Source organism: Chiloscyllium plagiosum, chromosome 19, assembly GCF_004010195.1.
Source record: "Chiloscyllium plagiosum isolate BGI_BamShark_2017 chromosome 19, ASM401019v2, whole genome shotgun sequence".
In the NCBI taxonomy this organism is placed as follows: Eukaryota; Metazoa; Chordata; class Chondrichthyes; order Orectolobiformes; family Hemiscylliidae; genus Chiloscyllium; species Chiloscyllium plagiosum.
The window spans coordinates 19,197,898-19,221,014 of record NC_057728.1 but is presented as its reverse complement, the minus strand read 5'-3'; the positions used below and the strand labels follow the sequence as shown (position 1 = coordinate 19,221,014).

General features: G+C 40.6%; 1 protein-coding gene across 1 annotated transcript in view; it reads right to left on the bottom strand.

The window, feature by feature from the left end:
* Nucleotides 1-20,569, bottom strand: part of fgd4a (FYVE, RhoGEF and PH domain containing 4a) — a 253,803-nt gene extending 233,234 nt beyond the window's left edge. Inside the window, exon 1 of the mRNA XM_043709240.1 lies at nt 20,361-20,569. Within this exon, the coding sequence (XP_043565175.1) occupies nt 20,361-20,442 (82 nt within the window). The 5' untranslated portion in view covers nt 20,443-20,569. The remainder of the gene's footprint in view (nt 1-20,360) is intronic.
* Between the last annotated feature and the right edge of the window lie 2,548 nt (nt 20,570-23,117).

Genomic DNA, 23,117 nt, shown 5'->3' with positions numbered 1-23,117 from the left:
AAATGCAAAGAAAAAAAGTAAAGAGGTGGTACTTGAAAAAGTCAGCAATGTTCAAAGCAGGAAAAACTACCTGGTGAAAATGGGAAGAACTTGTCGAGGCTGTAAAGATGGCAACTATCGAATCTCTGGCTATGATCTTTAATCCATCCGAGGTAAAGAGATGCTGCCAAAGGGCTTAAAGAGTTCAAGTTGTAAACTTGTGCAAATAAGGGGATTGTGTTGAAACAGGAAATTATTGGTCAGTTGGCCTGATAGAGGACATCAGAAACTTTCAAAGACAGTGGGCTGAATTTTACATTGCAGCTTTGGGCAAACTAACAGGCAGATAGATCATAAATATGGGCATCTTATCACTGTCTCACAAGCCTCTAAACCTGCCTTTGTTTCATAGGCAATTGGTGAAGTGTTGAGTGAGCTAATGACCAACATCCCAACCAACATCCCAATTGAGGGCTTTGATGGGCAATTAACACTCAGTTTGGCCTTTGTGTGGAGTCACAGAAAATGGGGGAGATACTAAATGAATATTTTGCATCAGTATTTACTGTGGAAAAGGATATGGAAGATATAGACTGTAGGGAAATAGATGGCGACATCTTGCAAAATGTCCAGATTACAGAGGAGGAAGTGCTGGATGTCTTGAAACGGTTAAAACGTATAAATACCCAGGACCTGATCAGGTGTACCCAAGAACTCTGTGGGAAGCTAGAGAAGTGATTGATGGGCCTCTTGCTGAGATATTTGTATCATCGATAGTCATAGGTGAGGTGCCGGAAGACCTGAGGTTGGCAAACGTGGTGCCACTGTTTAAGAAGGGCGGTAAAGACAAGCCAGGGAACAGTAAGACTTTTGACAAGGTTCCCCATGGGAGACTGATTAGCAAGATTAGATCTCATGAAATACAGGGAGAACTAGCCATTTGGATACAGAACTGGCTGAAAGGTAGAAGACAGAGGGTGGTGGTGGAGGGTTGTTTTTCAGACTGGAGGCCTGTGACCAGTGGAGTGCCATAAGGATCGGTGCTGGGCCCTCTACTTTTTGTCATTTACATAAATGATTTGGATACGAGCATAAGAGGTAGAGTTAGTAAGTCTGCAGATGACACCAAAATTGGAGATGTAATGGACAGTGAAGAGGGTTACCTCAGATTACAACAGGATCTGGACCAGATGGGCCAATGGACTGAGAAGTGGCAGATGGAGTTTAATTCAGATAAATGTGAGGTGCTGCATTTTGGGAAAGCAAATCTTAGCAGGACTTATACACTTAATGGTAAGGCCCTAGGGAGTGTTGCTGAACAAAGAGACCTTGGAGTGCAGGATCATAGCTCCATGAAAGTGGAGTCGCAAGTAGATAGGATAGTGAAGAAGGCATAAGCCCTTATTTTCTGATGAGGTAACAGAGAAACATGATGAGAAAAGCAAAGTTGTTATAGTGTATGTGAACTTTCAAAGACATTTAATAGTTTGACTCGAACGTTGAGAGATTCTAATGATAAGTTCGCCAGTATGATTGAAGATCAAACATCGGGAAAGGAGTTGGATTTTAATTTTGTCCAAATCCCAGTATGAAGTGAAGCATGAGCATACAGCAACTGCCCTGGGTTTGCAACCGAGTAGGCCTTTCAGGTTCGCTTAAATATTACTGGCATGCTCTGAGCAACCATTTGTTGCATGGTGCCAAACTGTTCAGCTTCCTTATAAAGACAGCCAGAGTCTGCTGAAGGGACAGGGATGAAAATGGTCCCACAGAAAGTTTGATGATTTTTGTGAATGCTCATCTTAACACCACAGAAATCTTTATTCAATAAACAAAAGCTTATCTTTCTTGTGAAGATTTCAATTAGTGACTGCCTTTTAGGATCACTGGTTAGGATATTCAATTCCTGATACAGCTAGGACTAGTGTGCACAGAACATAGTCTGCCGATTTGCACATAGACCTATAGAGATCTAGAGCACTGAAAAAGTGCCATCAACCCATTACAACCACAGTGATCAAAGACAACCACCTAACCATTCTAATTCCATTTTCCAACACTGGGCCCACAGCCTTTTATGCCTTGGCATTGCAAGTGCACACCTAAATACTTCTTCAAAGTTTGTGCGAAGATTTGTAGCTCGGGTGCTCGTTGTTGTGGTTCTGTTCACCGAGCTGGGAATTTCTGGTGCAGACGTTTCGTCCCCTGTCTAGGTGACATCCTCAGTGCTTGTTATACTTCTTAAATGTTATAAGGTTTTCTGTCTCTCATCCTTACAGACAATGAGTTCCATATTCCTTTCAACCTCTGGGTGAAAACATTTTTCCTCACATCTCCTCTAAACCTTCTGCCTCTTGCCTTAAATCTATGCCCCCGGACATTGATCCCTCAACCAAGGGGAAAAGTTTCTTCTATCCTCTCCTATTCCCCTCCCCTCATAATTTTATTTATTTCAGTTATGTCCCCTCTCAATCTCCTCTGCTGTAAGGAAAACAACCCCAATCTGCCCAATCTATCTTCATAACTGAAACTCTCTAGCCCAGCAACATCCTGGTAAATCTCCTCTCCTCTTCAGTGCAATCATGTCCCTCCTGTAATGTGGATTCCAGAATTGCACTGCACAGCTCTTGTGACCTAACCAACATTGTGTATGGTTTCAGCATAACCTCCTGCTCTTACACTCTATGCCTCAGCTAACAAAGGCACGTTCCACACGTGCTGTCTTAACCATTTCATCCACCAATGTCCCTCTGACCCTTGGTACTTCCCAGAGTCCTATCATTCATCAAATAGTCTATGAAAATTAGAATTGGTGTTTCATGAACCTTTTGCTTATAACGTTTGTTCTCTGTTTCTGGGGCAAGTTTTGGATTCTTAGGGAAAGGCTTGCTTGACAATTTAATCAGTAAATGGGTATCCAAGGTGCCCAACACATGTTTCTCTGCCAGGCATCAATGTTACAAGTGTTATATGAGCTGCAGTTGTATTATCCATAGATAATCATTACATCCACCTTCAGCATATAAGCTTTAAGTTTTAAGATTTTTTTTAAAATTAAGTGTATGTGGTCTAATTACCTCATTACCTAAAACTGTTTGAGCTGTTGAGTGAAACAGGCATTAATATCAACACATTTCTTGAGTCATAAATAAATAAATAAAGTGGAAATCTCTTCCAAATTAACAAAAATAAATAATATAAGTGTCAACTCTGTTATTCCACTATTAACTGAGTAGGAAAAGTCTATATCAGAGTCCACTTGATGGACAATTGGTTGACCAATGAGCACTCTCTTCTCTTGCAGAATAAATGTTGATTTTCCCCTTGAATTAGCAGTCTTGCAAATTGTCCTGATGAGTGCAAGATGTAATGCTTCAAGAAAGAGTGTCTATTTTAATTTTATTTAGAGCAATTAGACTAAAAGCTGTTCCAATAATTTATTCAGCTTGGGTGCATTTCAGTTGTAAATTAGTATATGATTTTGTGGGCGGCACGGTGGCACAGTGGTTAGCACTGCTGCCTCGCAGCGCCAGAGACCCGGGTTCAATTCCCGACTCAGGCGACTGACTGTGTGGAGTTTGCACGTTCTCCCCGTGTCTGCGTGGGTTTCCTCCGGGTGCTCCGGTTTCCTCCCACAGTCCAAAGATGTGCAAGTCAGGTGAATTGGCCATGCTAAATTGCCCGTAGTGTTAGGTAAAGGGGTAAAATGTAGTGGTATGGGTGGGTTACGCTTTGGCGGGTCGGTGTGGACTTGTTGGGCCGAAGGGCCTGTTTCCACTCTGTAAGTAATCTAAATTTTGAAAACAGATATTTTTGCTATTTGAGTCATGTTTTATCTTAATTCACCAGTAAGTTAAATGAGTATAAATAGAGATATTCAAATGCTGTGGTTAATAAGTAGACAGCTTACAAAAGCTCTTTTGAATTGCTGACTGAACATGCACTTTACTGCAGACTTGCATGGTAGTGCATATTATATAGGAATCTGGAGGTAGAAATCTTGAAATCAATTTCTTGTGAATTAATTCAATCAGGTTGAGTGAGGCAGCAAGTATCTGACTGGCTTTTCTTACATTATGGTCTAAAGTGTCTCAGTCCTGAAATATTAATGTTGTCTCTCCACAGATGCTACTAGACCTGTTAGTTTCTGTTAGATTGTTCACAAGCATTTTCACCCAAGCATTTTCACCCAGCAATAAATAAGATGAATGATGTTAGATATGGGGTTTGAATAAAGTCTGTGTGTTAAGTTGATGACACAAAGTTTTCAATGTGACTGCTGGGGAATTATTTTCATTATTGCCAGGGGAGGACAGTGGGAATTTTAAAACACTGAGCATCTTCCAATAAGTCAACTTACAGAATAAAAATACCTGTGAATAATGTGCTAACATTATGACAGTGTTTGGATGAATCAGAGGATTTCCTGTTTTGTAGTTGGAATGTTTATGCTATGGAAGTGACTACATTTATGATAAAATTAATAAATAAAGTGTATTGAATGGTGTTTTAGATCTTTACTGGTGATTTGGGAACTGAGTTGCACAATTATGGTCATTGTTATATGAAAACTTTAAAGTAACAGTTGTTGTAGGTATGTTTGCCAAGCTGGGAATTTGAGATTGCAAACATTTCGTCCCCTTTCTAGGTGACATCCTCAGTGCTGTGGATCATCCTGTGAAGTGCCAGTAGGAATTTATTTGCTTTTGTTCCCACTGCTTCCGATTGCTGGTTTCAGTTGTTTGTTGCAGTGGTTGGTATATTGAGTCTCAGTCAATGTGTGCATTGATGGATGAGTGTCAAGCTTCTAGGTATTTGTGGTCCTTGTCATACTAGGGACACCAGGTTGTGGCGTTTAGTAGCTGGTTGATGTTCATGAATGCGGATTGCTAGTGTCTGCCTATTTGTCTTATATATAGTGTTTCGTGCAGACTCTACAAAGACACTACAAAGTTTTTGCCAAGAACGGGTATCCCCGCAACTTTATCCGCAAATGCCTTGCAGACAAACAACGTGATGAAGACATGCCATGACCCAACACATTAACCACTCTGCCTTATATAAAAAACACCTCGTAACTGACAGTCAGACTCTTCTGACCACTCGGATTCATGACAGCCCATAAACCGACAGCCACGCTCAGACAACAACTCACCTGGACAAAAGACACAATACCCATCATGTGCAGGACAAATGTGGTGTATAAGATTCCATGCAGAGACTGCACGGAACACCATGTATGACAAACAAGTGGACAACTAGCAATCCGCATCCATGAACATCAACTAGCCACTAAACACCACACCCAGCTATTCTTAGTATCTATACACTCAGACAACAAGGACCACAAATTCGACTGGGACAACACAACAATAACAGGACAAGCCAAACAGAGGACAATCAGAGAATTCCGAGAAGAATGGCACTCATCCACAAACTCCATCAATAAACACATTGACCTAGACCCACTATACCAATCACTGCAACAAACAACCCGAACCGGCAACCTGAAGCAACGGGAACAAAACCAAATAAATTCCAACCAACACAGTAAAGCAGCACTTCCCAAGGGGCTCCACAGCACCGATGATGTCGCCTAAATAGGGGACAAAACGTCTGCAAATCAATTTCCCAGCTCGGCGAACATACCCACAACAATTGCAACTGGCAACTGAGCTACAAATCTTTACACAAACTTTGAATAATGAAATATATTTTTATCGCTGAGCTTAATATGGGATATAAACGAGAAACAAGAAACAAACATGGTGAATCTAGGAAGCAGTAATTGGAAGGTATAAGAAGAAGATCATGGAGGGCAAAGGGAAACAAAAGGAGTACATTACAGAAGAGTGATTTTGAGGGGTGGAGAATGAAACTAGGGAAAATAAACTGATACTGCTAAAGGAAAAGCACAGCAATAGGAAACACTTAAAATTATAATCATAGAGTCCACTAGCATTTCCCACTAACAACAGGAATAAGGAAGTCAATAATGCAACCAGTGAAGGAGATAACAAAGGGAATACAAAAAAGCTTAGGCAAGAAATCAAAAAATTAGGAATGCAAGGGAAAATATGCAAAATTAAATGATCAAAGAATATAAGAAGGACTAGTAACATATTCTATAATACCATAAACAACAAGAAAAAAAAATCAGGATAGGATTAGGGTCACTAAGGAATAGACTCAGATGGTTGACAGTGAGATGGCACAAATGGTAAATAATTACCTCAATTCAGTATTCATCAGGGAGACTGACATAGTGGACTTAACATTGGAAAAAGAAATCAACAAGGATATAATGACATTTGAATTAGGAAGTTGGGATAAAATTGACAAAATTAGTCAAACTTAGAGGATAAGATCCCTGGTCTGGATGGATTATATCTGTGCATATTAAAAGAAGTTAGGAAATAGGTAGCAGATGCATCAGTTGATATAGATAAAATTCTTTACACAAAGGAATAGTACAACAAGATGGGTGGACAGTTAATGTGATATTTAGATGTTGCATTTTGTAAGACAAACCAGGGCAGGACATACACAGCTAATTGTAGGGCCCTGGGGAGTGTTGTCAAACAGAAAGACCTAGGGGTTCAGGTGCATAGTTTCTTGAGAGTGGCATCACAGATAGGCAGGGTGGTGAAGAAAGCATTTGGCACTCTTGCTTTCATCGGTCAGACATTGAGTACAGGAGTTGGACAGCATGTTGTGGTTGTACAAGACATTGATAAGGCCACATTTGGAGTACTGCACACAATTCTGACCACCCTGCCATAGGAAGGATGTTATTAAGCTGGAAAAGGGTGCAGAAAAGATTCGTAAGGATGTTACTGACACTAGAGGGTTTGAGTTATAAGGAGAGACTGGAGAGGCTAGGACTGTTTTTTTCCCTGGAGTGGAGGAGACTGAGGGATGCCCTGATAGATGTTTATAAAATCATGTAAAGCATAGATAAGGTGAATAACCAACATCTTTTCCCAGATTAGGGGAGTCAAAACCTAGAGGGCATAGATTTAAGGTAAGAGGGGAAAGGGTCCTGAGGTATAACTATGTCACACAGAGGATCGTGTATATATGGAACCAGCTGCAAGATAAAGTGGTAGCAGTAAGTACAATATCAATATTTAAAAGATATTTAGACAGGTACATAGATAGAAAAGGTTCTGAGGGATATGGGCCAAATGCAAGTAAATGGGACTAGTTCATTTCAGGAAACCTGGTAAGCATGGACGAGTTAGAGTCAAAGGGTCTGTTTCCATTGTGTATGACTCTATGACTCGATAGCGGATAGATGATAGACTAAAACACTTAATATGAATGTTAGAAAATTTAATGGAATCCTAGCCAAAGCTTTAAAAAACAACCATACAAGGCAGAATCTTCCCAGCCCCTTAACAACGTGAGCGATGGTAAGAAATTTGTGAACATTGGATGAGATGTCCAATCAGGACTTCCCAACATTGAGAGTAGAAAGTCTTATTTTTCAGCCAACTGTTGGATGGTGACTCGAGATTTTTGCAAGTGAGCAGAGAGGGGTCTATTTGCGTGGATTAACACTCACACCCTCATTACCTTATCTCACCTCAGTTATATGCGGTTTTCCATTGTTACATCTGCCAGACAGAAACTAAATGCCACAAATTCTCAAATGGAAGTCAGAATGGTTCCCTGGTAACACCAGCTCACCACTTGCTCCTCTGGACCTCTGTCTTGGACACCTGGTACTAAATCTCAGGGCCATATCATCTGCCATTAACATGCAGCCTCACCACATCATCATGGCTCTTCTCCAATCAATGTATAATATGGTTGCTGCTGTTTTGATTGGAGTGTTGCTACAAGGACATTTTTCATTCAGAGACAGGCACCCAGCTCATGGTTTAGATCAAGGGCCATCTCAAGGCTGTTCACTCATGCTCTTAACATTTATTCACTTGTGCAAACTTCAATGCTCATAACATCCTCACCTTGCCTTTTTATGCTTTTCTCTGTCATCCCAAGCTAACAGACTTCATACTGACTTGCCTTTCTGTGCAGACACAAACTCAGACAACTTGTCATGCTTGACAGTAGTCAATTATCAGGGAGGTGGATATGTTCCTGGATAGCACTGTACATCAATGTCACATCTGCACCATTTGCCAGGACCTTACGAGTCAAATTTACAGCATGTGCTCCAGGCAAAGTCTACAGGCAGTAGACCATAGTCAAGACAAAGGAGAAACTCTTCAAGCAGGGGTTCTCAGCTCAGTAAGTCAAGGGAATTGTATGATATCAGTACAGGAATTGAGCACAGTCAGTTAAACCACGATTAAAATGTTTTTTGTCCATCCTGCAGACAATGTCCACACAACTTGGAAGCTTGTTCTTGGCAAGATGAAGAATGGCATTGAAGAAGATGGTGAAGAGGCTGGGGATTATGATACATCCTTGCTTGGCAGTGTGAAATGGAGGAGAAGGAAGAGGCTGATAAATTTCCCTGGACAGCCAGCCTTTGACAGGGTCTTCTATAACATTTCCCAATGGACTGAGTCAAAAGCCTTGGTCAGATAAATGAATGGTTGGATGAGATAGTTCTATGGTTTGGTAGGAAGTCACACTAGCTTTCAGGAAGGATTTCCTCAGAGACTGGGAGAAGGCACATGGCAAGGATTGGGCAGATTTCTTCCTGGCTATGGAGAGTGGGAAGATTCCTCAGTAGTTCCCATAGTTCACTTTGTGTCCTTTCTTGAAGATGGTAGTAATGGCATCATCCCTGAAATTAGCAGGGATTTCTAAGTGCAAACATGGATTTGCTAGAATTGTATAAGTACTGATAAGTTACACTTAGTGCAAAATGTTGACTGGGATCCTAGCCCCTGGAATTTAAGACTAAAGAGTTACCTAAGATTACAAAGACTGGAAATAGAGAAGATGCTTTCATTTGCAGAGAAGACAAGAACTAGGGAACTAAATATAGAACAGTCATCAACATATTTAATCGGGAATTTACCATAAACCCCTTTTACCCAGAAAATTGTTTTAAATTGGAACTCACTTTCACAGGGAGCAGTTGCAGTCAACCCCATAGATACATTTAACAGAAAGCTAGAGAGGCTCATGAGGAAGAAAGAAAGAAGAGTTAAGCCGATAAGATCAGATGAGAAAGCTATGTTGGAACATAAATACCATGATAGAATAAATGTTTCTGTGCTGTAATATTTAGAATAGTTTATTTGTAAAATTTGACTCTTTGAACTTATTGAAAAAACCCATGCAATCATCTATTTGCCATTTTCAACAATTTGTGCAGTAGATGATTATTTGTAGATGTTATGTAATCACACCATCTACTATAGATATATAAAATACTACAAAATGTATGGCCATGAACCATTACTTCCTGCTTTTATTATTTTTTTTCACACTTTAATTTTAATTTTTTGTTTGCTAAAAACTATATCCACATTTCCCAGTAATTTTGATATGTCAACAAGTATCAGTCACAGTGTAATTGCAAACGTTGACCACCAAGTGTTGCTCTCTTTCCTCCATCTCTTAATATTTTCTGAAAAATATTTATCATATTTTTCTCAGAAACTGCAAAGAAAAATCTGAATGAAAATATTAAAATACATATTTCAAAAAACACTTTCCATGCCTGTTAATCCTTTATATGCCAATTTTAATTGAATGCCCATCTTCAAAGGTTTTAACCTCAAACATTGATAATGCTGTGGCTTAATTATTTTAATTATTTTAATGCAAAAATGTACCAGCTTAATATGTTTCTCAGCTCTGATAATATCAGTTAGTAATCTAACAACTTCTTTAGCTTCTTTAGCTACACCAGTTTTTCACTATTTTTGAAGAATTTTATCAAGGTAAGGACTATATTACATTTTTATCTTTAAATAAACAGAGTTTGAGCATACATGACTGTGTGAGAGAACAATGATGCTCCAGCAATTTGTTGTTTTTATTTTGTGCTCTATACTCCTTAGAGGTTGCATAGGTGGTTTTAATAAGTTCAAAGAGCCAAATCTTAGGTACGTCAAATTTTACAGCCTTTCAGTGAGCCCTAACAGTTTGAAAATTGCTCCTAAAACATTATTAAAATTATCTAAAATACAGGTTGTATGATTATTTTAATCAATTGAATATGTATTACCATTCTGTTTAAAAGCAGGTCTGTGTTGCAGTTTGGTAGTTTTATTAAACAAAGTTTTCATAACATTGTGAAAATACCTTTGAATGTTAGGAAAAAGAATGTGTAGCCAAGTATCACATTACAGTGCAGAAAGAGGCTATTCAGCCCTTTGTGACTACATGGGCTCTCCAAATGAGATAAAAACTGAAAGAAATCAAAATGTGATTCTCATCTGATGCTATTCTCCTGCTTTCTTTCCACGATTCTGTACATTTTTCCTTTACAAATAATAATCTAATGTGTGTTTGACTGCCTCGAATAAAACTGCATGCATTGCACTTTCAGGCATTGCATGCTAAATCTTAACCACTCTGAGCATAAATAGGTTTTTCTTCATATCACTTTTGCTTCTTTTACTGAATACTCCAAATCTATGCCCTGTCATTCACAATTCTTTTTTGAGTGGAAACACTTTCTTCATGCTTACTCTATTCAGATCTCTCATGATTCAAAATACTTCAATCAAATCTTCTCCGAGCCTTCACTTTTCCAAGAACAAATGGAGCTTCTCTAATCTATTTCCATAACCAAAATGCCTCACTCTCTGGAATCATTCTTATTAACTTCTTCTGCAGTCTTTCTGATGTCTTTTCATCTTGCCTAAAGTGGTGCACTCAGAACTGGACACAGTGCTCCTGCTGAGGCTGAAATGGTACCTTGTATACATTTGATATAACCTTCTTGCTCTTGTGCTCTATTAATGAAGCTTACAATACTACAGGCCTTACTAACTGCTCTCTCTATCTGTCCTGCCACCAATAATGACCAAAGCATACATTCATTCAGGTCCCTTAATTCTTGTACCTATATCCGTTTTTTAGTTCTATCATTTATATTGTCTGTCAATGTCCTACCAAAATATATCACCTCACGCTTATTCACGTTGACCTTATCCACAATGACCTTGAACACATCTGGAAGCTGTACATTCATTCCACCAACTTGTCAAAGACATTTTGAAGTCCTATCCTCTTTGATTCCAAGTTTTGCATCATCCACAAACTTTGAAAACTGTGCCCAAAGTCGAGGTCATTAATGGCCCAGAATTCTGGATTAAATGTCAGAAACATCAGTGTTTTAGCTCAGTTCAGTTTATTAGCCAGGAAAGGTTAAAAGTTAAAGGATTCAAAACAGACTCTAACTCTTGGATAACTATTAAATTGAATCGCAAATTCATCACTGACACCCTCACCTCAAATCCAACTGCAATCTCCTGAAAGCTACATATATCCATACAAAGTGCTATGTTTTTTGAAGACAGTAAGAAGATGTACACACTTTGCATTTGTTTCAACAAAATAGGTAACATCTATTCTGTAGTTCATTTCTTAGGGTAGTGCTTTGACCAATCATAGTTTCAAACAAAAGTAAAGCTTGGCAATTAAGTGTCAGTCATAATCTAACTGGTACATTACTCATAGCAACTTCTCTACCAATCAGTGTTGACGTGCTCACCAATAAGCACTCTCTTATCATACAGTAAACAATGTGGTTTTCTCTTTACATCAGTATTGCTTGTGAATTATCCTGATGAGTGCAAAATGAAAATCTTTAACAAAATGTGTCTTTCATCAGCAACACCTGACTAGTGCTGCAGATCAGAACCATGGACTATGATAGGCATTCTTTTTAAACTTTTAAATTTAAAAAGTGTTTGATTAAAAATAGGACTGCAATAGATAAAAGAAAAAAACTGCAGATATAAATTCAGTGCAACTGTCAAAGTCCTGTCATGAGCCCACACAGTATTTCTCCTGTAGGGTGTCAGGACAAGTTCAAGCGGAAAGAGAGAGAGAGAGATGGACCAAACATGAAGAGATGAGTAGGAAATTGACTAATGAGACATAGAGCATACAAGTAGCGGGATTATGCTGGAACTATATAAAATGGTTAGGCCACAGCTACAGAATCGACATTAAAGGAGGCATGCAATAGCACTGGATAAGGTGCGAAACAAGATTTACCAGCATAGAACATAGAACATTACAGTGCAGTACAGGTCCTCTGGCCCTCGATTTTGCACCAACCTGTAGAATGAATCTAACCTATACTATTCCATTTTCATTCATGTGTTTACCCAATGACCATTTAAATGCCCTTAAAGTTGCAGGCAGGGTGTTCTCTGCCCCTACTACTCTGAGTAAAGAAACTACCTCTGACATCTGTCCTATATCTATCACCCCTTAATTTCAAGCTAAGTCCCCTTGTGCTAGCCATCACCATCAGAGAAAAAAGGCTCTCCCTGTCCACCCTATCTAACCCTCTGATTATCTTGTATGTCTCAATTAAGTCACCCCTCAACTTTCTTCTCTCTGACGAAAACAGTCTCAAGTCCCTCAGCCTTTCCTCATAAGACCTTCCTTCCATACTAGCCAACATCCTAGTAAATCTCCTCTGAACCCTTTCCAGAGTTTCCACATGCTTCCTATAATGTGGTGACCCGAACTGTACACAATACTCCAAGTGCGGCCACACCAGAGTTTTGTACAGCTGCAACATGACTTCATGGCTCCAAAACCCAATCCCTCTACCAATAAAAGCTAACATACCATATGCCTTCTTAACGACCCTATCAACCCATGGGTGGCAACTTTCAGGGATCAATGTACATGGACACCGAGCTCTCTCTGTTCATCGACACTGCTAAGAATCTTACCAGTACTCTTTGTTCATGTTGCTCCTTCCAAAGTGAATCACCTCACACTTTTCCACATTGAACTCCATTTGCCACCTCTCAGCCCAGCTCTGCAGCTTATAAATGTCCGCTGTAACCTGCAACATCCTTCAGCACTATCCAAAACTCCACCGACCTTGGTATCATTGGCAAATTTACTAACCCATTCTTCTCTGTCCTCATCCAGGTCATTTATAAAAATGGCAACATCTGTGGACCCAAAACAGATCCTTGCAGTACACCACTACTAACTGAACTCCAGGATGAACATTTCCCATCAACCACCACCCTCTGTCTTCTTTCAGCTAACCAATTTTTGATCCAAACTACTAAATCACCCTAAATCCCATGCCTCCGTATGTTGTGCAATAGCCTATTGTGGAGAACCTTATCAAATGCCTTACTGAAATCCATACACACCACATCAATCGCTTTACCCCCATCCACCTGTTTGGTCCCCTTTTCAAAGAAATTAATAAGATTTGCAAGGCATAACCTACCCTTCACAAAACCATGCTGACTATCCCTAATCAACGTATTATTTTCCAGATGATTATAAATCTTATCTCTTATAACCTTTGCCAACACTTTCCCTACAACCGAGGTAAGGCTCACTGGTCTATAATTATCAGGGTTGTCTCCACTCCCTTTCTTGAACAGGGGAAAACATTTGCTATCCTCCAGTCTTCTGGCACAATTCCTATAGATACTGATGACACAAAGGCTCTGCAATCTTCTCCCTAGCTTCCCAGAGAATCCTAGGATAAATGCCATCTGGCCCAGGGAACTTATCTATTTTCACATTTTCCAGAATTGCTAACACCTTCTCCTTGTGAACCTCAATCTTGTCTAGTCTAGTAACCTGCATCTCAGTATTCTACTCAACACATTATCATTTTCTAGCTTGAATACTGATGAAAAATATTCATTTAGTGTTTCCCCTATCATTTCTGACTCCATGCACAACTTCCCACTACTATCCTTGATTGGCCTTAATCTTAGTAAGAGGATTCGCAGTAGGTTAAAATCTTCAAGGAGAAAGTGAGGACTGCAGATGCTGGAGATCAGAGCTGAACAGGAAGAAGATTGCAGGTTAGGAAGGCGGTGCTGAGTTCGAGGGATTTGACTGAGACAAGGTGCCCATCCCCTGCAGTTTCTTTCCCCATTCTAAATCTTGTCTAATCGCATCAAAATTGCCTTTCCCCCAACTATAAATCTTGCCCTGCAGTATATGTCTGTCTCTTCCCATCGCTAAAGAAAAAAATAATCGAATTGTGGTCACTAGAGATAACACCTCTGTTTGTTCTAGCTCTAAGCTTCCACCCTCGCTCTCTGTATTTCTGCCTTAAGTCCCCATCCCTTTTCCTAGCTATGTCATTAGTGCCTATGTGGACCACCACTTGGGGCTGCTCCCCCATCCGTCAAGGATCCCGAAAACATGATCTGAGACATCACATGCCCTGGCACCTGGGAGGCAACACACCAACCGTGAGTCTCTCTTGTCCCCACAGAACCTCCTATTTGTCCCCCAAACAATGGAATCTCCAATGAGTAATGCTCTGTTCATCTCCCCCCTTCCTTTCTAAGCAACTGGGACAGACTCTGTGCCAGAGATCTGTACCCCATGGCTTACTCCTGGTAAGTCATTCCCCCCTCCCCTCAACAGTATCCAAAACGGTGTACTTGTTATTGCTGGGAACAAGTCTGCCAGTTCCCTTTCCGTCCCCTGACTGTAACCCATCTGCCTTTTTCTTGTACCTAAGGTGTTACTACCTCCCTGTAACTCCTCTCTATAACTCCCACTCCCTCCCGAATGATCCAAAGTTCATCCAGCTCCAGCTCCCTAACACGGTTTTCGAGGAGCTGGAGCTGGGTTCAGTTGCTGCAGATGAAGTCAGCAGGGACACGAGTGGTAACCCTTACCTCCCACATTCAGCAGAAGGAACATTCAACTGCCCTAACCTCCATTCCCACTGTTCTAAATTCCCAAAGAGATTATTGAAAAATAAAAATAAAAAATTATCTTACCATTTGGCACACAGAACTCTTTTTATTGGTTAGAGGAGGAGGCTGGGTGGGACACATTATCTAAATATTGTTTCAGGTATCAAAATATATTACTTTACTTACTCAGCAGTTCAGTGTCCGCTCCTGCTCAGCTTGCACTCTGCCTATTCACAAGATGTTTAAAGCAGTCATTTACCTTCCCAGCAGCCCCCTGGTCATCACTCGCGCTCTTCCTCCTGCTAAACAAGAATGTTGCCTGGTCTGGAAAGTTTTAGTTATGAAGAGAGACTAGACAGACTGGCATTGTTTTCCTTATAGCAGAGAGGATTGTGAGGGACATGACTGAGACGTATATAATTATGTGGGGCAAATGATCGGGGAGAAAAGAAAAGACATATCCCTTAATGAAGGGATCAATCACCAGGAAACATAGGTTAATGTTTAGGTGAGATGTAAGGAAATTCTTTTCCTACTCAGAGGGTATTGGGAATCTGGAACTCACTGCCTGTAAGGATGATAGAGACAGAAACCCTCAGAACATTTAAGAAGTATTTAGTTGCGCACTTGTGAAACCAAGGCATACAAAGCTATGGGAGCATTGCTGGAAAATGGGTTTAGAATGAGTTGTTTGTTATAAACTTTATGAGGTAATAAAATGTTGTGATTTTGATTTTGCTTAAGAGTTGTGTCTAAACGATATTATTATTTCATTGATACATATTCCTGACCTTGACTATTGTGTAACACATAAGGGAGCGGCAATATAATCCTTTGCAGTTCATGAGTACTTGAGATTTATCTCATTAAGCTCAGTTCTATTTCCACTTTTCATTTTGTGACTTCCGCTGTTTGGGTTTTTTGGGGTTTGTATAAAGAAAAAGCTAATCTTAGTGTTGTTAGTTTTTATGAGATAACATTTTCATAAAGGCAATATCCATTTAATGAAACACCTTTTCAAAATTTCACTAATATAGGTAAGGTAAATTGAGTTGCTGTTCAAGGAACAAACCCATATCCATCTCTGTTATATAATGATCATTGAAACACTTGTTTTACATAAGTTGTTTTATTTTTTAGGTTTGCTGAGCTGAAAAATGTAGCAAATTTGATCTGCATGCTATTTGGCATTCCAAAATTGATATGCATTTAAGAGTTGATCCTTAAAATTATTATCAAGTAATATAGCTTATTTGAGATAATATCTATCAGCAAATCTGCAAGTGTTGTATCTCACTAACAATTAGCAGTCATCAATTTCCAACTGCAGATTGCCTGTCAGGTAACAAGTCACATGGTTAAAATATTATTCACATATTCATCTTTAAAGTGCAACAAAACACAATTGTAATATTCCTTGGTAGGGAATCATTATACCTTCAAAATTAACAGTAAAGTTATGGGATGGAATTTTTCTTCCTTTATCAGATGGCAATCCACTTCTCAATCAATTGAGGTCGCAAAAATGTTGCTGATTAAAGTTACATATACTATTTTACAAAATAGAAAGGTATCCTTTATGGACATTACTTTTAGAGTAGATGATTAGATTAGATTACCTACAGTGTTCACACTCACCCTCCGAAGAGTAACCCACCCAGACCCATTTCCCTCTGACTAATGCACCTAACACTATGGGCAATTTAACATGGCCAATTCACCTGACCTGCACATTTTTGGATTGTGGGAGGAAACCGGAGCACCCGGAGGAAACCCACGCAGACACAAGGAGAATGTACAAACTCTACACAGACAGTCACCCGAGGCTGGAACCCCACCTGGGACCCTGGTGCTGTGAGGCAGCAGTGCTAACCACTGATTGCCTTTAAAATAAATTGTGATTACAAAAAGGCAATCTTTTTGCAGGGTTTTTCTACTTGCGTAATTAATATTCAACAACTTGACAAAAAACAATCTCTTCGGTTATAACCTCTTCTTATTGCATTCACTCAAACTTACTTGAAGAAAAGGAAGCACTTATTGAAGAATAGAATTTAAGCCATCAATAAAGAGCAACTAACTTTATTTTGAAATTAAAATGTACCTTCTGATCCAATTCCCTAAGCTGAATAATTGGCCACAACATAAGGAAAATTTCATGTTTTAGTGATGCCACTTGTTTTTATGTTTAAAAGACATTATTTTCAGTAACTGAATATTTTTAGACTGCTAAAAGAAAATTGAAATTGATTAAAAATTCTACATGATGTGATTAGCTATTAGCTTTTACTTATATTTTACTTAATTATTAATCAATATTTATACTAATAAACGTGATCTTCTTACTCCTACTCCTTCTCAAAAGTAACTAAGGAAGGAAAATAAATGCTGCCCTAGTCAGCAATGTCCACATGAATACCGTAAAAGAAAATTAAATGAAGAGTAGCCATGTGTAGTTAGGAAGATACAAAATACATAGCCCTTAGGAACAAAACAATCTACATATGCAGAGTGTAACATACCAACTCAACAACTCAAATTAACACTATATACAGAGCATTTGTATACATACTGAATAGAAAGCCTATGTCCATCCAAACTGACCATTACTCCAAATCCCTGCTTCCTCCCTTATGATCAGTTTTTCATTCAATTTGCTATCTTGTCTCAAGTTCCAAACACAATTTTCAATAGCCCCCAGTTGGACTCTTTGCCAAAGAATATATGAAATTTCACTTGGGTTATCTTGATCAATATTTACAGAAAAATGTGAAAATCAGTGCTATGTAATCATTATATTCAAAGGTATTACCAAATACTTTTCTATCTTCATAAAGATGAGTGACTCCATTTGAGAATTCACTGTTGGCTTTCTCAATATTGTTGCGAGCGTATGTGATTATCGAGATCTGAGTGAGCCAGAAGCAAAATAGAGTGAGATCTTCTCCAAATGAACCTTCTCCATTTAATTGGTCACAAGCCAAGACCACCTATGTGCCAACAGGAGGGTTTGTCCTCTTGAGGGATGTTTCATAACATCCCTAAAATGTTTGCACTCCTACCTTGGGAGTCTCATGCTGCGACTGAGTTCCAGTAGAGCAGTTGCTTTGGTATCTGATGCCAGGCATAGGAATGATAATTTCTAAATGTGGAACCGGTTTCGAGTGATTAATTCCCTTGGTACTGGGTAACATGGGAGAGGTACTGCATTTGGACTGCTTTTCTTGCTACTTCTTAAGGCACCACTGGTGGTAGCTCAAATCTTTGTGCTATCTGCAGTATATTATCTAAATCTCCAAAACATATAGGAGTGTGGGGATCATTGCTGTCTGCTAAACAATGACCATAGTCTTAGATCCTGGTCCTCAAATACACATTACCGCATCTGGCTGAAGTATGAGCTGGCACCTTGGATTTCACCGTGTATTTCTGTTTTAATCAAAAGAAGGCTCTCAAGGTTAAAAATGGTTCACATTTTCCAGAAGGTTCCCATTGATCTTTATTTATGAGGCAAGGTGGAAGCTATTTCGAAGAAGACCTTAATTTTCAGGGAATTCAGTGATAGATCCATTTTCACATTTTCTTTGGAGAAGAGTAGGCAACGACCAGGAAGTCAGGTAGTGTGTGTGTGTGCACATGCGCAAAAGTCATTTGTGTACTGAAGATCTATAATGGAGGCTGAAGTGAACATAAGTACAGGAACTGAGGTAAGTTAACAAACAGAAATACAATGGCCAAACAGAAATTGGCACTTGCTAAAATATGACAGCAAAAGTTTTGGTTATGTCATGTGGAAGTTGAGAAGCTGAGCAGTTATAAACTAAAACAGTCATACTGACACTTAGCAAACAAATGGATTATCATCAGTAGATGTGTTAAGGCAGGGGCAGGGTCTTGAACAATATCATGGTGATGGAAATAAGCAGTCTTGTGATGTTGCCACAGTTATAGTGTTAATACACCCTTCATCAGTGATCACAGTGAAGGGCCACAACATTCATGAACCCATCTTAAATCTTTAGTCCTTAAATTGTTTGATGGCTTCTGTCTCCACATTCCTACTGCAAGGCCCAAATGTGTTGACTAAGAAATGGCCCATCGTTAGAATTTTATGATATTTCAATAACCTTTGTTCTTTACAATCAGTTTGAAACTGAAAAGAAAATACTGTAGTGAGTTGCTTATTAAAACTTGTTTAATTTCCAAGGAAGGTAAGTCAGGTATTGTTCATTTTGTAATAGTTCACCTTTCACTTACACAGCAGCAAGCAATAATTTTCAAGGACCAAAGTGAATTTAATAAAAGCTGAAATTTACAGATATCTTTGAAAACAAGAAGGGAGCAGTACAGTGTTATTACTTATTTATCTTGTTCTATGTCTTACACAGCTTTGTCTCCTAATTAAAGGCGTGATTCTGATTACAAATCTATAAGGAAAAAGCCACAGCTGAAGGCAGCAGCCTGCCAACCTAGCCATTATTAAAGGTTCGCTCCTTCCTGCTTCTGAGAATTCGACTCCTGACAGTCTTCTGCTAATACCTGAGGAACACCTCCAACCTGATAATCGAGATGGGATCACAAGTTCTACATAAAGACAGTTCTGATGAAAGACTAAACCTGAAACATCAAGTTAAAAATCACACAACACCAGTTTATAGTGTACACCTCAGTCCAACACCGGCATCTCCAAATCATCAGACATCAAGGCTTGCTTGCTTTCCTGATCTACCGCCTGGCTGTCCGGGCGCTTCCTCTTGCAGGTTTTCAGCATCTGAGTGTTGTATTTTCTTTAATAAACAATCTATGCTCTCCAGTTATTCCCTATCTTCATCAACACCCTCCACTCCACTACGTAAAGACACACACATTCAGACATCATTCTACCAAGTAGTCGGTATTGACCTGAGCAAAAGTGAGTACTGCTGGAGATTAGAGTCAAGAATGTGGTGCTGAGAAAGCACAACAGGTCAGGCAGCATCCGAAGAGCAGGAGGATCGACGTTTCGGGCAGAAGCCCTTCATCAGTATTGACCTGTCAGCACTGGGAGCTGCGTCCTTTGACCAATTTCTTTGTAATTTTATTGTAGTTCGACCGCTCACTCTCTCAGTTCTGATTGCGCTGCTGGATACTGAGAGGGTATAGTGACCAGTCTCTCTCACTCCATGTACAACGGCAGCGACCTCAGCACTCTCATCCTCATTTACAGTAATTGTCTAAACATACCAACCTGGCGTGGGTCAACCACACGATTAGCCAGAAAGAAAACGAATAAAAGAATCTTAAAAGTCACCCTCGATCCAAATACAACCAAAGTCAAATCAATAACTTAGCTTTGTTTGAAAGAGTTCATGAAGTTCCGACAGTAAACAACTCAGATCCAGAGAACAGGCATGTTGAGTTTTCTTGCTTAATGTGAGGAGGTGTATCCTAAATTGACAAACACCCTATGATTAAACACTGGAATATGAGCCAAAACAGAACAGCAAAGTCTGACAGCCAACTCTGACCAAGATTCACTCATTCCTTACACTTTTAGCCCCGCCAAAGGATTCAACCCGATCTGCCTACCGGTTTCCGATAGCAACTGCTGTCTCGGGAGAGAAATGTTTATCTTTTTCTTGACTGCAGTCCTCCTGAATTCTTGCTCCATGGCGACCTCCTGTACCGCCGAGTTGAGACAGGCAGAGAACAAAATACAGCTACATGAAAATACAAAGCTCGATTTCACAAGCGCCTGACTTTGCAAATAGTTCACATAGCGCAACACCCACCCCGTGTGAGCGCGCGGGCCGTGCGTGTGTCTCGGTGGGTGTGTAACAAACTTCTTCACACCTTGTCAATCAGAGCTGGTTACCTAGGTAACCCGCGCCCAGTAACCCAGGTAACCACCCCTACCCCCCACCTCGGCATCCAGGTAACCCCGCCCTTTCCTCTCGGTAACCCTGCTCAGTCACCAAAGTAACCCCACTCTCTCAGGGGACCCTGCCATAGTCACTCAAGGAACCCCACTCCTCTCTCTCAGGGAACCCCACTCATCTCTCTCAGGTAACCTTACCCCTCTCTCAGGTAGCCCTGCCCTTCTCCCAGGTAACCATGCCCCTCTGTCACGTAACCCCACCCCTCTCTCTCTCAGGTAACCCTGCCCCTCTCTCTCCCAGGTAACCCTGCCCCTCTGTCGTGTAATGCTACCCCTCTCTCTCAGGTAACCCTGCCCCTCTCTCTCACAGGTAACCCTGCCCCTCTGTCGTCTATCTCTCTCTCTCTCTCTCAGGTAACCCTGCCCCTCTGTCATGTAACCCCACCCCTCTCTAGGTAACCCTGCCCCTTTCTCTCAGGTAACACAGCCTCTCTCTCAAGTAACCCCACCCCTCTCTCAGGTAACCCTTCCCCTCTCCCAGATAATCTTGCCCCTCTCTCAGTTAACCCCACCCCTCAGGAAGGCAGATTACTACCTAAATAAGAACAGGAAGGCAGATTACTACCTAAACAGAATCAATTTAGGTAAAGGGGGCAGTACAAAAAGATCTGGGTGTTTTGTACACCTGTCAATGAAGGCAAGCATGCAGGTACAGCAGGTAGTGAAGAAGGCTAATAGCATGCTGGCCTTCATAACAAGAGGGATTGAGTATAGAAGCAAAGAGGTTCTTCTGCAGCTGTACAGGGCCCTGGGGAGACCACACCTGGAGTACACTGTGCAGTTCTGGTCTCCAAATTTGAGGAAAGACATTCTGGCTATTGACACTGAAAGACTGGAGCGACTGGGCTTGTGTACCCTTGAGTTTAGAAGACTGAGAGGGGATCTGGTTGGGACATATAAGATGATCAAAGGATTGGACACTCTGGCGGCAGGCAACATGTTTCCGCTGCGGGGTGAGTGCCGAAACAGAGGACACAGCTTAAAAATACGGGGTAGACCATTTAGGACAGAGATGGGGAGAAACTTCTTCACCCAGAGAGTGGTGGCTGTATGGAATGCTCTTCCCCAGAGGGCAGTGGAGGCCCAGTCTCTGGATTCATTTAAGAAAGAGTTGGATAGAGCTCTCAAGGATAGTGGAATCAAGGGTTATGGAGATAAGGCAGGAACAGGATACTGATTAAGGATGATCAGACATGATCATAATAAATGGTGGTGCAGGCTCAAAGGGCAGAATGGCCTACTCCAGCACCTATTGTCTATTATCTATTGTCTATCACCTCTCTCAGGTAAACTTGCCCTAGTCACCCAGGTAACTCTGACCATCTCTCAGGTATCCCACCACACTTTCTCAGGTAACCATGCACCAGTCTCTCAGGTAACCCCACTCTACTCACTAAAGTAACCCTGTCCCAGGTACTCAATTAACCCTACCCCATTTACCCAGGTAACCACACTCTACTCTCTCAACTAAGCCTACCCCACTCTCTCAGGTAACCCTTCCCCAGTCATTCAGGTAACCCTGGTCCAGTAACCCAAGTAACCCCTATCACTTGTAATCCAGCTCTCATTACCCAGGTAGTCCCACCTCACCAGATCTTTATCACACAGATAACTCACCTCTACCTTCCAAACAAACCTATACCATCTGGTAACCCCATCCCAATTAGGCAGATAATCCTAACCCATCATCTATGAAGTCCTGCCCCTTCACCCAGGTAACTTCACCAGATCAGACAGATAATCCTGCTCCTATTACCCATCTCATCTAACCCTCATTATCCAGATGATATTGCTTCATCACTCAGGGTAACCTACCCTGAAGTAATCTTGTCCCTGTCACCAAGGTAATGCTGCCTGCAGAACCTACAAACCCACCCCTGAACAGAAAATAACCCTGCCCTGTCACCCAGTTAACACCATCCTGATTAGACAAGTAACTCCCGATCACTAAGTAAATTTGACCTGACCAGACAGGTAACTTCCCCCATCTCATCCACATTGTTCGACTACCCTCCCCTAATGTAGGTAACCCTACTCTGTTCATTATTCTACCACTTTTATCTCATGTAGATGTATATTGTCTCTACTCATCCCTTACTACAGCTATTGGCCTTACATCACCATTCCACTTGTCCCCCATCTTCCATCTATTACAAAGTTTCCCATGATCTTTTCCTTTCTTGAACCTTTATCTTTATGCAGAGAAGTGCTATCATGCACCACAAAGTAACTTTCCCCACCAAAGTCACTGTGACTTTAAAATGTTTTTTAACCTTTTTTTTACCTTTGACTACTAACCGCCACCAGTAAAACACGCAGGCAGCCAATTAGATATTTACAAGCAAAGCCCACTATGGGCAATGCAAACCATTAGAAGTGAGAAGGACATAGGGAGAGAGGACAGGGGA